Source organism: Lepisosteus oculatus, chromosome 20, assembly GCF_040954835.1.
Source record: "Lepisosteus oculatus isolate fLepOcu1 chromosome 20, fLepOcu1.hap2, whole genome shotgun sequence".
NCBI classification, from domain to species: Eukaryota; Metazoa; Chordata; class Actinopteri; order Semionotiformes; family Lepisosteidae; genus Lepisosteus; species Lepisosteus oculatus.
This window is the reverse complement of record NC_090715.1, coordinates 15,257,093-15,274,690: the sequence shown is the minus strand read 5'-3', so window position 1 is coordinate 15,274,690 and position 17,598 is coordinate 15,257,093. Positions and strand designations below refer to the sequence as shown.

Below are 17,598 nucleotides of genomic sequence, written 5' to 3'. Positions count from 1 at the left end.
TAAGCAGCAACACCTGAAGGGTTGGAAGAAGCTGTTAAATGGGTCCCATTAAGCCAATAACGAGCTGATCGTGCTTGTTAAGAGCTGGCTTGAAGTGATATATCCTGCAAAGAGACAGGCCCTCCAGGTACAGGACTGCCCAGTCCCGTTCCAGATCGATCAAGTCAGATCTCTAAAGCAAAGCAAGGCCGGGCCTGGGAGACCTCCAAGACAAACCCGGTTGCTGCTTTAAGTAGTGTGGGATTAACAGGTGGCACTCCCCCTCTGGCCCCGAATTCCTAACCAATTGTCCCAGTACGATGACAGGACGTGCTGTAGGAAATTTCATCCTTCAGATGACTATTAAACCAAGGTCCTGATTACTTGGTCAGAAAAAATCTCATGGTATATTTTCTCTTCTCTGCCTCATCTGCTGTGTAGTAGGACTGCTGGTGCATACTGCCTGGATACATGAAGCTCTGGGTTCCTTCAGTATGAAAAGCACTATATAAATATAATTAGAATTCTTAATGCTTGAGAATGAGTCACTTTCTTCATTGCAGTCCTGCAAAAGATTATCCCTTAGACCTCAAGAAACCAGCCAAAACATTTCATGATTCACAAAAGGCACCATATCCAGATTTTGGAACACAGCTTTTGGAACTACAATACAAATAAAACCATAAAAAATGCCTGTCACTTCATGAAATTTAAAGCTGCTGTCAATAAACGATTTGGAAAGAATGGTATTCTAACGTGGCACTACAATTTTCTTACCTTGGGTTATTATAGGTCACAAACAGACCAAATCTTTTTGGATATCCTATTTCTGCAAAGTTAAAACCACTTAAAAAATAAACACTATTAAGTGTAGAGACCTGCAGGTGAAAAGGTGACTAAATTAGTTCAGGGTGAAGTCTCCTTTTGTAATTATTCAACTCAATCTTTTTGAAGGCCAGATGTTATTATATTGATACATATTGTAATACATAATTATCTTCAATTCCTGTGATGTGTACTAGACAAGGAAGATTACTTTGCTGTGCAGTGTCCATAATTTATGTTTGATAATATTATTCTAGTTCAAAAGGAGACTCCAAGGATTTCAACAAATACCTATTTAGTTTAGTAAACAGCTTCTTTATTCCTTTACAAAATAGGTACAAATACAGAAGTATGCTTTTCACACAAACAGGAAAATTTCAGATTATGTACAGAGTTTACCAAAAATAACGTAGTTCTAATAAACACATGGTCTTTGTAAACAATATGTACAAATTATCCATACAATAAAACATGATCTTCCACCTGTGTATTTCAGTAACCTTCCTAATAATCTTTTGGCTAAAAAGCAAAAGGAGTAGAAATTTCCTTCTGCTTATTTATCAGAAACCATAAAAATAATTATTAAAATTATTGTTTTAAACCATCGGACAAATAGGTCTATTTGTGCTTTTTTTGCTATGATACTTCACCGAGATAAAATTGCATTGCCTCAAAAAGTGGCAACTGTAAATGTAAAAAATAAAAGAAAAATATAAATAATTATAAAACACATTTCCCTTTAACAGCTATAGACAATACTGCTTTATGCGCAAAACAAGACAAGAGATTCTCGATGTACATTAGTAACACAGCTTTCATTTTCCTTTTAATAATACACATTCAAAACTAAAATATGATGCCTTTTAAAACAAACCTTCAATGCACAGTTATTTCAAAGAGCCATCTGGAAATGCTGCCCATCCAAACTAATAACTTACAAAGCAACAGGATTCAGAGACACGGCAGCTGCATAGAAGCAAGAAACTCCAATTGCTAAAAAAGGCCATGAAAAAGAGGTCAGGTTCAAGGCAAAGCTCCCAGTAATGCATTTAAAATCACATGTGCCCACCCCTTCGCTACAGGTTAAAGGTCAGAGTCCTTCACAATCTAACTGGCTCATAGTGACAGATCCTGATCCCATCTTCCATAATAAAAGTCCTTGGCCATGCCAAGACTCCCCATGTTCAGGAAGCTGGTTCATCACAGGTTAACCTCCCAGCAGTGCTGCTTGAGGGGACTGTGCATTTTGGACACGGGCTGAAAGTACTACTGCCCTCGCTGCATCCTTCTGAAGTAAAACCTGGGTTCTAAATATTTCCCTATTCAGACTTTGGGATTTGACTTTATAACGTCTCACATCTTAAAATCAGAATGGAGAATAAAACCATGATTTTAGCAGATTGTTGCAAAACAATTGCATCCTTTTAACAATCCACACTCTTACAAATCTTCAAAGGTAAGTGACAGGAGTCTGCTTTAAATGTGAAAAAATACATTCTCATGTCAGATCTCATGTAAGAGGTAATAGCCACAGAAATACGGAAAGGCACCCCCCTCCATCTCATATAATGTTATGGACTAATTCATCACATTGTCTGGATAGTCATTTTTGCAACTCCATAGAACAATGACAGAAATAATTGTTCACACCAGGTGTTTTCATTTGGGTAACTCACTGGAAACTTTGACACTTACCTGGAAAACGAATGTTCAATAAATGCAGAACAGATATTACTGTATTTATAATTTCATGAACTAATCCACTTTAAGAAATGACTAACATTGGTCAAGACAGGCAGTGACAACACCTAAGCCTGCTACTGCAGAACTAAAATTAAAACTGTTCTCCCTATTGAAGCCACATTTCTTAAATTTACATGCTCAGAGATTACTGAACAAGAAGAACAATACCGTGTGCATCGGGATGTAGACCATCAGCAACCCTAAAGCAGTTAAGATTAAATAAAGTTACAGATTGTATATTTTCAGAGGTGATCTGAAACTGAAAAAAATGTTTAGTCTATTGGTTAGAAATAAGTACAAGTGTAATTACAGAAAATAGCTTACAAATTTATGTTGTACGCAGAGAAAGATTATAAGTAAAGAAATGTCATGTTTTCTTTCCTAGGGAAAATTTACCGACATGAATCAGTGTTAATGCACTGTGGGACATGCAGTTTAATTATCCATGATAACTCATATTTAAATATAGTGATTCAGACTGGATTTCAAAGGTTAAATAGTGAGTAGAAAATTCAAGATTAGGTTTGTGGTTAAAAAATGAAAACCTTAACATGCTTTCCTCTTGTCATACATGCTACACACAGATTAGATATGAGGCTTTACACATTATTGCACTTGGTGAGAAAATACACAAGACGCTGTTCACCGGCAGGATCTATTTGAAGCTCCAAAATAATTTACTATTAAAATACATCAGCAAAATCAAGGCGGGGGGGTGGGGTGGGCAATACTTTCAAAGACTAACTTCCTAAAATTAATTTAATTTTAATATTTAAAAAATGAAAGTTGCGCACGACAGTATTTTTATAACACTGCTGATTTCATGAGGATATCTTCCAAGAGAGTAAAATTCAGATACCGCGGTCGCTCATTCGAACCCTGTTTGGTGCCGGAATGTGTGAGACAGAGGCAGAACCTCACCAGGCAGACCCAGACTCAACCCCTTTCACATGGCCTTCTTTCTTGCTATTGCTGTCCTCTGATCAGAGCTACAAGATGTCTGGAGTGTTTACAGAATCAAAATCCTTCTTCCTCCTCCTCACACGCAGCGATGTAAGGTCACGACGGGACGCGGAGACATAGCAACAGAAACCCGGCTGAAGGCACATTGCAAGGAGAGACGAAGAGGGAGGTGTGGAGAGTGAGAGCATGGAGCGGGGAAGGAGCGGCGCTACTTGAGCAGGGCCCGGTACAGCAGGAGGGAGTGGGCGGTCTCTCGCTCCTGCTCCATGTAGAAGATGAAGTCCCTGAGGCTGACTCGAGTGATCCTCTGGCGGGGGTACTGGCGGGAGGAGGCTGCAGGGGTGGCGGAGCCTGCCGGAGAGCCGCTGGAGCTCCCCGAGACCTGAGGGGAAAAAACAGCAGGAGAGATGAGGCTGGTGGCTCTTCAGAATGTCAGCTGGAAATCAGGATGGGGGGGGCAAGGGGCTGGGCTTGGGGGGTCATCACCCTCCTTCTGTGGGACCCTCTGAACAGGGGGGGTGGACTTTTTTTTTGGTAGTCCCTCACCCTCAATCCAGGCATCACGGAAAATCAGCTTCAAGAAGGAGACGGACCTTTAAACAGTCAGACGCTGAATTCTTCACACATGTGGACACTGACTCTTTGAGCACTCGTGGAAAAATTCAACCAAATCTGCACACGAGAGCTGTTCGGTTTTTGATAACATGGATGCTATCAGCTGTACCAACATTACATGGTGAAGCAAAACCCAAGACTGTGTTTCTGTGTAAATATGTAGTCAATCTGAGCAGTTTCAAGCATTTTCAGACCTGTGTTTACTGTATATTCTGCAACCCAGAACACTGTTCATCAGTTCCACTAACACACACGTGCTGAAGCACTCAGACATTTACCCTGAAATCGGTCTATTCCTGCCTCAAAAGCTTCACTTTCAATACGCAAAAAATGTGGTGGTAGATTTTGTTAAAGCCATAACAGAAATCAGACAATACAATTCATGAACACAGATACAGTCTATGCAAGAATGCCACTAAATGGGTCTCGGCGCTCCAATTAAAGTCAAAATCACAGGGCGCCACCCACAATTACAGGAAGCCCTACACGTACTGTACACAGGAATAAGAAAAAAAGGGTTTTCATAAACAAGATGCTAGATGCTGATTTTAATCTGAACTGGCATTTTACTCTGATTTAGTGTATTCTTTTTGCTGAAGCCTAAAGTCTGAAGGAGGGGAGAAAAAAAAATAACCAGGCCCTCTTCGAAATTAGTAAATGCTTTACGTCTTTAAATGAAAAACACTGGTTAGCAAATCTCTGCAGTACCCACTTGAACCCAAGCAGAAAGAAGTAACCCAAGCACTGTAATTACAAACTCCTCACACCCCCCTTTTTCAATTGCACTGATTGCTCTTTGTAAACTTGCACAGCTATAGGCTGATGTTAATTAAAGACATCTGCAGGTATGGGGGGAGATGGGTACGTTTGCCATTTCTGAGACACTGGAATAAAAACATGCAGAGAGCAGCCACACCCTGGGCATCATGTTTTACGACTCTGAAAAGGGGAGATCATGCTATGTGGGCTGAATTTAAGAACAGCTTTTCCAAACAGATATTATTCCCATTAGCATGTTTAGAAACCTGAAGTGCCCTCCATACGAGACAGGACAGAAGGGAGTGCTGCTCTGAAGCTTGGCAAAGGCACTGAAGAATGACCCTTCTTACATTAATCTTCACATTGGGAGGCTGCTACTCAGTTTGGCAGCGTTGTGAGCCTCCAGCTCCGTAAATACAGAGCTTCTGTAAATACAGGAATGCCCTCTGCTACATGCTACATTAATGCCAACAAAAAGATGCCAGGAACAAGGCTCTGAAACACTGGTCAAAACAATACAACAAACATCCTGCTGCTGACAGATGTCTTTCACCTGAGAGCTCAAGAGACAGGCCAGCCCTTCACAGGGGAATCTGTGCCTTATGTCAACTGTGCATAGATTATTGAACGGTTTTTGGAAAACCCTTTGTATGTGGTTCAAACATGGATAGGAAAGGAAAACGTTTTACTTTTTTAACCAGTCTGCAGCATTTGCCAATAACCCAAACATCACCCTGTTGTTGTCTGTATCTATAGAAACCAATCATCTAGTTACAGATAGATGCAGAACAGAAAAAAGGACCTGGTGGAAAATCATAACTGTTACCCAGCTCCTGTGATGCTACTAGCTGTGTGTCTCCGGTAAATGAAAAACTTTCTGATATGGGCAATTAAATGTATAAAAGATTAACTAAGACATTTTAAATAAACTATCTTTTGAATGAACAATGAAGAAAAAAGCTACTTAAAGTTATTTGTGTAAGTTTAGGTTTTTGGGCATGTTGTTATCCAAGAATCAGCACACGTTTCTGCAACAAAAATAGGTGTACAGTCCTGTGCATGACCTCCTTTCAGCCTTTTACATCTACAACGAAACTTTTCCTATACAAAAAAAAGACTTAATTTACAATTTAAAAAAATCCTCTATGAGCTCCAAGGTCTAAAATAGCTTCAAAGCCTGCTCTCAGCAATCCAGTTCTGGCATGTGTCTTTACTACCACACCTTCAGATCAAAATGTGTTGATGGCCCTGGGCATAGCTACACACCTCGCCCTTCAGTGAAAAGACGGCAGGCATTACTTTCAGGTACTTACAGGCAGCTAGCGCACAGGTATGCTTTCCCAAGGCACAAAAGCACACAAAACGAGTTCTCTGATGTGTGAACACTGAACGCTGAACGCTGAGGAGCCACTACATGAACAGGGCGTATGTATGTGTGAGGGAGAAAGTTATCCACCCAGCTGTGCAATTAAACACTAAGCACAGAGAATGGCAAGAGCTTTACCACACTGTCCTGGCCATCATGGTTAGTGCTGGATAATTACCCAGTTTAATTATCAAACTAATCGGGTGCACAAAATAAATAACTTATGATGTTGTGGTCAGATTGGGTCACATTCAACTGTTTATTGAAAGAAGCCAAAATACCGTCTCTAATCACATGGCTGACTAGTTTGTTCCACACTCCCACAACTCTTAGGGTAAAGAAGTGCCTGCTGTTCTCAGTTTTAAATTAACTTCCTTGATGTTTAGGATGACATTCTCTGGTCCTGTTTCCTTTTGACCTGAATTTAATAACAACTGGATAACATTCTATATTTTCCTGTGTTATGTTCTTGTCTCAAAAACCCGGTTTTGGGGTCAAACATTGCACATTCTGGCAAAGAGGTAAAGCAGCTTTACATTTTACACACACATTTACACACCCATAGAGAGGCTTGACGTATGGAAATGGACACATTTGCAAAGAGCTTCTGTTTATTCTGGAACCATCTGCTAAACTGCTAACAAAGGTACTGCGATCACTGTATGGAATTTGAAAGGAATAAAATAAAGTTAAAGTCCTCAAGATCATAACCCATTGCATACATGCAAACTGTACAGTACATAATGCAATCCCATGAAGAGGGTTTACCAGAACAGTCTGGCAGGGCGCAGTCAGTGGCAGAGATGTGTTGTTGAGGCTCCATTTGTCTTTGTCCTGCACCTGGGGCTCTGTGTTCTCTAAAGAGATTCCCCTTTTGGAACAGAAAACTGGAACAGGTGTGCCTCCTGAAGCACTTAAGGTATTGGGATGGGCTTAAAAGTCTCTTTTAGATGATCAACACTGGGCTCACACCGCCACGCGCCAAAGTATTTATGACCAAATGCTGCAAAAAGCCCACCTCAGAAAGGTAACAGACTGCTCATACTACAGCACTAAAGTTCCCCCCAAAACCTGGTGTTCTTTACACACCTGTATGTCTGCTTTACTTGCAAGCAGTCACTGCACACATACATACATACTGAGCTCATGTTCTCCTGATTCCTTTACTTATACTCTTATCTGATAAATGGGGCATCCAAAAGAAATCTGGTAAGAGAACAGAAAACTGTGGATGTCAAACCATCTCATTCAGTAACAGTGCTGCTGAAGTGGTGCTAACCACACCTAAGGGTGTGCCACCTAATAGTTACAGATTTGAAAGAATGAGATGTCATCGCACACCAGTCAAATTTCACCCACTGCAGCTGATCATCTGTTAAATAGCTCTGATGCAAGTTTAGGGGTCGTTCCAAAACTAATAATACCACACTTTCTTTTTAGCGGTGGGGTGACAGTGGAGCAGTGTTACTGGACCAATCTAGAAATCTAACATCTCAACAGTGAGGGTACCAAACTAGGATGTGGTCTAACTCAAGGCCAGGTGGAAAGGAAACAAACAAAATCTGTTGAGCAGATCTGTTTAGAAGAAAGAGAAAAGGCAAAGTGATATTTATATTCAGGGGGTTTTCTATGGCAAGTTTAGCACTTGACTCTTTCAAGTGCTGATGCTTCTGAACAGTAGAGGTCAGGAGCAGAAGTGAGTCTCAGTTTTAGTGCCCATTGCTGTAATTGCTTAAAGAGCTCTCTGATACAAGTAAGCCCATTAATACACAGCTAATCAGAGCCTTCTGCTCCTATGATACCATCACAATCTCTTTTCAAGTCTCTGGGCAGAGCTGTCTTTTTAATTGCAGTCAGAAAAATTCAACTGGAACCTGAGAGTCAGTTCAGGCGATGTCAAGGTTAGAGCTTTTCGCTGCCATTCGGGAGCCCTGGTCTGATTTAAACCATTAATGCAAACACAGCTCTGAAGTGCTGCATATCATCAAGAGAAGAAAAGGCAGATCTACAAACCAGGAATGATACCATGTTCTACAATACACTGAAATTAAACAAATTCTTCAGCCTAAGATTAAAGTGACAGAACTACTTAGCTTTATGTGTTTGGCAACAGACCTGTGTGAAAGATTATTCAAATCAGGTTTACTTCCACAGGTATTGAGTTATGAGATGATGTAAAGTTCTGTGTATAGTCTGGTTATTTCAATTCTGCAATCAAGTAAAAATATTTTAAATAGAACAGTTTTGTATGTGATTATTAAATACAACCTGTCAACCAATGTCGCACAAAGAATATCAGTTAACTCATCTCTTTCCTCTCTTCCTACTGTACAGAGGACCTTTTATCTCATACCAAAAAAGAGTAGCTTTTTAAATTTGAGGGTTAATCACTCCCATTCTATTCCCTCCTCCTAGAACAGAACAGCAGCGTCCGGACGATCAAGTGATTACTTCACGTAGCTCTACTTAACCAAACATTTAAAAGCACAAATCAGGCTCTCCCTGGACCATCATAAAGGTTATTCAAAGACATCTAATTTAAACTGAGCTGCCAAAGCTTGTTGGTTGGGTTTCACCGTAATCCCTCAAAACCAGGCAGCTTTCTATTTTCACACAAATGATCTGTAGTTTAATTTCCCACACCTGGTTCACAGTAAGGCTGATGATTAATTCCCAATTACAAAATTTAATTTTGGCGGAACAGAATCCCTTTCTCTCCACTGCAAACTGGCAAACTTAACGTGACGATAAGCTCCCTTTTCCCTGCTCAGTCCTTTTATCATTCTCCCATGACTGTGAAGTTCTCGTGTATCTTTAGAATAAGTACTTGCATTTGGCGCTTGTATTTTTCTTTTTGCTGATCAGTAGCTTTGAATTGGAACCACATCAGACTTTCATACTACAACATATATTGGATTTGGCTCAGGTCGCACCTTGCGGCTGAGGGTTAATAGTCCAGTTTGCCAGACAAACAGCTGGCTCGCCCAGCAGAGCTGAGATGTGCTGCCTCAGCAGAAAAAAAAACGTTTGTCTGGAAACTGTCAGTGCACTAAACTTCACAGGGGAGGATCTGCAAAAGGCTTCGCTTATAAAACAGAACGTAGAATCCAGGCACATGGTTTAATATGAAAAATTATACTACCTGTCATGATTCACAGCTACTGAATTTCACTGGATTTCTGAACACATGTATTATACTGCAGGTAATGCAAAACCAGCACACATGGAAAAAAACATACCAGCTAGTCTCTTGCTCATTATTCCCATTTTCACTCTCCGTTCTCTAACAAATACTGTGACAAATGATGAGCATTACCAGCAGAGGGAAACCAGCAGTTATTTTTCATAAAAGAAGTTGGTGTCATGATGTAGTACTGTACATTACCAAGCAACACGTCCTTATCACTGACCAGAGGATATGACAATTGATAAGAACAAACAATTTTACCACCCTTATTGATCAGGGCCAACTGAAAGTTACATTTTTATGTGGTCATAAAAACAATCTTTTCCATTGGCTTTTTAATATCCAGCAAAGTCAGAACTTGAAAGACAATAAGGAGAAGAGGAAAAAATAACTACTGTATGAGGAAGGTAAAAATATCTATGTCTGCACACACAATCCTGTACATCTGTGTGCATATGCTTGTAACCACAGTGTGATGACACATTACAGTGTAATAAACTGAATATGCAGTAGCTTCGGATAGGACACCCCTGCAACACTAATCTAAGGTATTCATTAATAACAGTATGGACTTAGGGGCTAAAGCATCATGGTAGCATTTCTTAAATTCATAGACCATGTTTTCTGGATTACAGCATTCTCTTTTGCTAATGAACTGTGTAAGTTACTTTAGTCAGACAAAGCCACAGCATCAAAAATAGATTTCTCCCGCTTAAAGATCTGATGTGCCTTCTCTTTTTCTTTTTATTGTGAAAACAGACAGCCTTGTTGATCTTTCACCTACTGTAAAACATGCAACACCGGAAACAAAAACGAACAGGGAATCACGAACTAGAGGACAGAAGTGGAAACCATGTGGAAGTGCGTTTAAAAGAGAACAGGAGACGTGCCTTTACCCAGAGAGTTGTGGGAGTATGGAGCGAGCTACCAAACCATGTGGTTAAAGCTCACCCTTTGGCTGAATTCAAGAAACAGCTGGATGAGATCAATTACCTACTAACTACTAAACAGGCTAGATGGGCTGAAAGGCTCTCGTTTGAAACTGTTCTTATGATCTTATGGGAGGTGGTTGTTTTGACGAAAATGGCACTGAACGGGTTATACTGTGTGAAAGTAAAGCTACCCGCTGCAGAGTCAAGAGCTCAAGTTTAAAATCACTCCAATCATCACAGACTGACTGGATGCCATGGAACAAAGCCTTACCACATGTTAACCTATAATCTGCGTTTCAAGCAAAACAACTCAGCCATCCATCTTTCCTTGCACAGCTATCCAATGTTTACATTCTGGAGACCAGCAATGGGAGTACAGCAACACTCGCATTCGCCAGCCCTGGTAAAATACATTTTCCACAGCTACTTTATACCGGGCTCTCCTTCGCTGGGCATTAATTAACAACAGAAATGTTTTCTTTTATATACAAAAAGACGCACCATGAGGACATTTTGAAAGAGTTAACAGATGTCTGCTGAATTGCTCCTGGCCTTTTGACATTACCCCAGTGATTTATTTGATGTGGAGTTTGCTAAGCTATAATAAATGTATAAAGAATTAGAATAATCGTTGGCAGATGTATATATAAGGCAAAAGTCCTTCTTCGATTCAAAAGCACGAGGCAAGATTAACACAAAGGGCAATTAGAACAGAGGACCGAAAAGCTCTTGTTCTGCTAGCTGCTAATCGTAGGGGTGGACTGGCAAAGCGAGGGCTTGGTAATCTCTCAGGTTTATGCATTAGCACATGCGTATGAAAGGCAGCTTACTCTGTTCTATGGGAAAACCCACAACAAAATGCACCCACCCTTCCTGTTGGAACACCAGAGTAACAGGGACCATAAAGAAGGGAATGTGCTTAACCTCACAAATGTAAAACCTGCCTTTTTTTTTCTAAGGGCAGCTATTTGTTTGCTTCTGTCACTTTCCATATCTAAAAAAAAATATAAATATATAAACAGGTATATGCTCCATCTGGGCATTTCGTGGTCACTTGGGAAAAGAAAAAAAAAAAAGAAAGAGCTGTGCCATTCTGATTCAGATGAAAAATGGAGGAATTAAATTCAGAACAAACAACTTCAATTCAATCCTGAACTACGGAACAACAAATCTTAAAAATGTCAAATTGCAGAGGATCTTAATACCCATATAAAACATAAAAATAGCGACGTTGTTCCATGGCAATGCATAGCAACCGTACAGAATTTCAGTCAAGGAGAAAGAAGGGAAAAACACCTTATTACTTCTAACTCCTGCAAGCCATTTTGGTCTCCAAAGGTTTTAGACTGCCGGAGGCCATGTGTCTGCAGTGTTTCGGGAAATGACTTGCCTTCGCACGAACACTGCTATGTTCTGCAGCACTGCTGCCCCCAGCATCCCCGCTCAATTTCTGTTTAACCCTTCCCTACCTTTCCCAAACTCTCATTTCAGCACTGTCGCCTTGCTCAAGCTTGCAAGCCAAACCTGCCTCAGACCCCTCTTTTGCAGACATGTGCAGCGTTTTGCCCGTCTCCCTTTGCTGTGTGGAAATAGGCTGGTCAGAAATAAAAATGAAGAAAAGCCACAGTTCTTTCTGCACAGCTCACAGACTTAAAACACAGTAAACAAAACATTTTTAAGACAATCTGTGGCACAGTACAACGCAGCTTTACAGTTAAATATATATATTAATGGTGGATTAAATCTGCAAAATAGTTGACACAACACATAATTAAAACATCTTGCTTTAGGTAAGGAATTTTCTAATTAGTAGTGTACTGACAAAGCTGCAATTCCATCGCCTTGAGTTTCAAAGTCCACAGGTTAGAGCTAAGATGAAAGCTGACCCTACAGCTCAATTATGGGGGGCTGCTCATGCATTTCCTTAGAAGACAGTCAGAGGGTCACCAAGCTAAGTATTGTTCAGCACCCAGAAACCTCTTTTTCACACAGCTAGGTTGCAGGTTCTCAGCCCTTTAAACAGAAACCCATGTTTTTTCTCTGTCTTTGTTTAACAATAGGGTTTTTAGCACATCATCTCAATTTTCCTCTCTTTATTTTGGTGAAAGCATTTTTCAAAGTAAAACATGTGCTTTGAAAGGCAAGTGGCTTGGGTTTACCGGATACTGCTTTTTATACACATCTCACTCACTCTGATCTCTTAAAAAAAGATTAAGAAGCGTCCAAAGAACAAAAACACCCTTGCAGTTAAGCGGTTAATGCAGTTCAGCAATCATTACAATTTAGTGCCATTTCTATTATGACACAATAAACAGACCCTAGATGTCTGGAAGCAAATTTTTTATGAGAATAGCTCCAGGGGTTGTGACTTACCTGCTTCTAAATCTCAGTGTGAAGCGATATAGTTTTTAAGTCAGAAATGTGCCACATACAGACAGGTACAATGGAAAGGATAGGAGAGCTTAAATACTTTTAACAACAAATAAAAATCAAAGTACAGGTCCCTGAAAGTATGAGACAACCTGAAAAAAAAATACCATACCCAGTTTCTTGTGCTGCTTAAATGATGTGTTCTGGAACTTTACATTAAATATTCAAGGATTTTCATAAATAAAATGAATCCAATTAAATTTAAAATGGGAGAAAGTTTTGATCCCAAATCCTTGTGTCCAAAATGACCCACTAATGAGGCACTATTGATTTTTTTTTACACTTCACTTGAATGGAATAGTGGTGTCATTTCATAGTGCTTTTATTTTTCCAATTAAAATTCTGTTTCAAAAGTATTCGTCTTGGCTTTGCGGAACACCAGACATTTGGCAACTGATGGCAAACAGCATTTTGACAGAGAGCTGCCATGAGAATCTCTTGCTTTTGTTACAGCACAGTCAAAACGGAAATCCCAGGTCAGTAAGAGCGAGCATGGCTCTATACTTGATGTGGTTATTTAGAAAATCAGTCGTATTTCTTACAGACCCCATTAAGCAAAGCTACATGGATTAAGAACAGCTACATTCAGACAAGAGAGCTTGATATTAGAAGATCTCAGCCACTCCTTTTTGTATGAGATGATAGTTGCAAGAAGATTCATTTATATCTGAAGTTTACAATGTCTGGGAGAAAACAATAAAAAGGTATAATGTCATACAGGTATTAATTGGAAATATTAATGTAACTGAACTGATTACACCCAAATTACACATTTTTCCTGGCTCCTCCTTTTTAGAATATCTCCTATTTCAAATGAGCCTGCAAAATAATCTTACATTTAAGAATAAAGAGAAAGAAAAGAAAATCAAACCAATATTTTTTAGTTTTATGGGTGTCAATTATGAACAGAAGGACCAGTTTTATATGACAGAAATATGAAAAAATACCAGGAAGTGTTTTCATACAAACATACAGTAGCATTGGTTCATTCTCCTGATGCCCTTTTAAAGTAGTGAGCTCATATTTTGACAGTCTTCGGCCACTTTAATGTGATTTCTATACTGTTTGGAACTATGATTTAGGACCAGTGAAAAAAGCTTATGAAATATTCCTTCAGGTACATTTTCTGATAGAATAAATCTTTATTTCAATCAAGTCTTGTGCCTTTTTTTAAAAAAGTAGCTCTGTACCTTATACATATTAATTTTTCCCCCACTTTCCATTTCACAATAACTCACATGGTGAATTGGCTTCCTTGCACACTTGTACTCCTGTAGCTGATTTAAATGTCCTGAACAGGACATAGGGGAAAAAACTGCAATTGAACAAAAAAAAAGGTCACAGAGGACATACTTTCAAAAACAGTTTTCTGAATCCTTGTGTCACATTGCAAGTTGTACTACCTGACATATTAAGTCCAGTCCTTTATAAAGTACTTTCACATGTGTTTCAGGTTTTTTTTTTTACAATTCACACTCACAGGCTTTCACGACAACCCTATGGAGGGACTACACATTGCTTTAATGTGTTCCCTAGGGCTTGTTCTGTACCTATACCCAAAGTGTGGCAACATGCGCCAAGCAGTAATATTTTTGCACCAGCTCTTTGTATTTATCATTTTATCTAGGCTACATATTGACTTAATTTAAATCCACATCTTTCCTTGCAATGCTAATTACAAATCCTGTAATGGAAATGTTAAAGCCTTCTCGCACTTTTTAGCTGACAGCTTTGGGCGTTCCTCTTGGCACACAATGAAAATCCTACAGGGCAGCTTGGTATCCAAACAGCTTTAACATGGTAAAAGCATCTGCATTAGCAGCCATTGTGGAGACCGTTTTGAACAGTTTGTACAATTGAAACAGCATATAACTTAATACATTGACCTTTCAAATCAGCTACTTTATTGGGAGAAGCACTGTTTTAGTAAACAGGTAACGGAGAACTGTGTGTTTTCAATACCTGTCAGTGTGCCAGGCGGTGTATGAACTAAGGACCACCCATGAGCAAAGGAAAAAGCAGGATCTCAGCACAGGTGGTCTGTTTAGCAGGTTACTAATGCAGTTATTTCTGGACTCATCTATCCAAAAAACACTTTTTTTTTTTAGGAACACACACTTTCACCTGGAGTACACCAACACACAGAAGCACACAAATTATTTTAAGCATTTCTGCTTAATGCAGATCATTTCCATTTCATTAAAAAAACTGGGTGACAAGATCACATGAAAGCATTTCGCAACCCCAGTCCTTAGGTTTGAAGGTAAATGCTCTCAGCGGCTTAGTTATGTGCATCATTTCCAAAGGACATGAAACAAAGCATCCGGAAATATCTTCAGTGATGGAAAAGAACAGCACCTCCAGAATGCCATGTGGGAGGGGAACTAAGATCCAATGAAATGGTCATCACAATTAAAACTTAACTAAGCTCCCAAAGAAAAATACATAAATGTCCTATTTACTCTCTCATACCATGAGGTTCTATTAAAAGTGTACTGATGGAGTCGATTATGTTCTAATGTAATTCTACAGCCTTGAGATAGCATGAGATTTCATTCACCTTTTCTTAAGCACAACAGAGCTACTGTATGTTTTATTAGCACAAATCTTTTTTTTTGCCAAACTTGTGCATGCCTTACTATGGGCGCTGAGTTACTTACAGCTGAATATCGTAACACGGCAGTTTAACATCAGAGACAGTGTGCTTGACTACAAAAATGCATTTTGACTGGTTTATTTATTAGGTTCATGAAACAAATTAATAAAAGGTTTTGGGGGAATTTGCCATTACTTAGTGACAAAAAACCTTACCAACATGACCTAAAATTGTCCAATATATGGCACACAAAACACAATTTTATTCTGCCTGCAAGAATAGTCTACAGAAGTTAAAATCCACTCAGTCCCATGCGGTTCTGCAGAACTCATGGGATTTCTCTTACAATGATTAAAACACGTTTAGCCAAATCAAATACTTTTCTCCCACCTTTTGTAAATGCCTGGGATGTTATTCAGATCTGAAATCTTCTAATTCTAAAGATTATTTGGCCAAAAAAGACTAAATCACACAGCTAATTGCGCTTGCTAACTACATTAGGATGTCAGATTTCAGACTGAATGGTGAAGCCTTTGAAACCAAATATTGTACTTTTACTTAAATCTAAAATACTCAGCTAAACTAAACTTAGCCGTAGTGTTAAATGAAAGTGTTTCTCCTAAAACTAAATTGAAAAAATATAATACAGAAAAGCATAGCCACTGTACACTGAATTAACTAAATGTCCCGTCTAACCTGTGAATACATTTATTTACATGTGTTAAATGTTGGTTATTTTTCTATTATTTGTGGACATCTTGACAATCTCCAAGGATACTCAAGGTTTGTCTGTACCCTCCAGCTTAAATCTACCTGTCCGAATAAAAACATCTGTTCAAATGAAAACATGCATAGAATATATTATTTTTCTGCTATGAATAATTGACATTTACATACTATGAAAGTAGTTTAAAAATATGAAATGAAGAGACATAATGGATGTCTATAAAGCTACAATTCTTATGTGTCTGCTTAAATCATTTGTAGTTGTTTAAATAATGTTAATAACAAAATGAACAATAAAATAGAGACAGCTAATGAAAGCACTGTAATGCATATATATCTAGGTTAAGACATTCACTGCAATGCTGTAGAACGATAGTTTAACTCTGCCATGGAAAGCAGTAAATGTCTTTTTTATTTCTATTAAAAAATTCAGAAAAATATAACAAAGGACATTTTCAAGTGAGCAACTTCAAGACTGTAGAGGGTTTTTTTTTCTATTAGAAGCAATTCCTAACTTGTTAAAATTGATCAAATGGAAAGCAGTGAATAGAGAAAAAAAATTAAGCTGAGTTGAAAAGTGTGACTTGGATTTAATATTTTATAATTGCCAAGGGACATTCTGAGATCAATGAATTTTTGCCCGAGACGCACATCAGAAAGAGATGTACTTCACTCTTTTAGGGAACATTGGTCTATTTAATTCTTGTGTCTGATGCATGTGAAATATGCCTTCCTTGGCCTTCTTTCGCTGCTCTAGGCGTTGCTGCAGGCAGACATTACCACTTTTAATGGGCCGCCATTTGAGGAGAGGCAAGGAAGCCAATAACCCATCGACACTAATGGATCAGCTTGTTTATTCACTTGCACCGTTTTCTGCAGCTAATTTTAGCCTTAATGCCTTTTTTGAAAGCAGAAAAACGGGGGGGGAAAATCAGTACATCAAAAGGCGAGACGCATCCTTTCAAAGGGACGCGTAATGTTCCACAATTTTGCAAACAACAAACTGGAAGAGCTTGCTGTTTGCACAATTTTGGGTTGCCTCGTTTGCTATGAAATTGAAGGGCTAATCGTCCTTAAGGCCCCCCCCCCCCCGCTCCCGCTGGGGCCGCGCAGGGTCAGAACGGTCCGTGTTCTGGCCCTGCAGGCGTCACCGGGCCTGGCCCGAGCGTGGTGGGCTGCCCGGGTGTGATCTGTGGGGAGGCGGGGGAAACCGCCAATGGCGCGGCTGGCTGGGGATCAACAGGGAACACTCCAGACCCCGGAGCTTGGCATCCCGCCTCCTCCAGCGCAGCAGGAGCGGCCAAGGAACAGGGGGAGAGGGGGACAGAACAAATATCACCCAATTAACCCTCATTAGAAGCCAGAGCTATTCTGCCTTTATTAAGGGGCTACACGAGACTGTATTAAACTAGATAAACGCCTTTAATTGGGTATCCTTGGGTTCAAAATTGAATAAAGATTAGCCAGCGCAGCTTCT

At 39.5% G+C, this 17,598-nt stretch overlaps 1 protein-coding gene across 2 annotated transcripts in view; it reads right to left on the bottom strand.

Annotated features, from left to right (window-relative positions):
- Positions 1-1,114: 1,114 nt before the first annotated feature.
- The window catches only part of LOC102692312 (transcription initiation factor TFIID subunit 4-like), a 90,226-nt gene continuing 73,742 nt past the window's right edge, over positions 1,115-17,598 (bottom strand). For both annotated transcript variants that reach the window (XM_015368350.2, XM_015368351.2), the window contains exon 15: positions 1,115-3,892. In XM_015368350.2, coding sequence (XP_015223836.2) covers positions 3,719-3,892 — 174 coding nt within the window. In that variant the 3' untranslated portion in view covers positions 1,115-3,718. The remainder of the gene's footprint in view (positions 3,893-17,598) is intronic.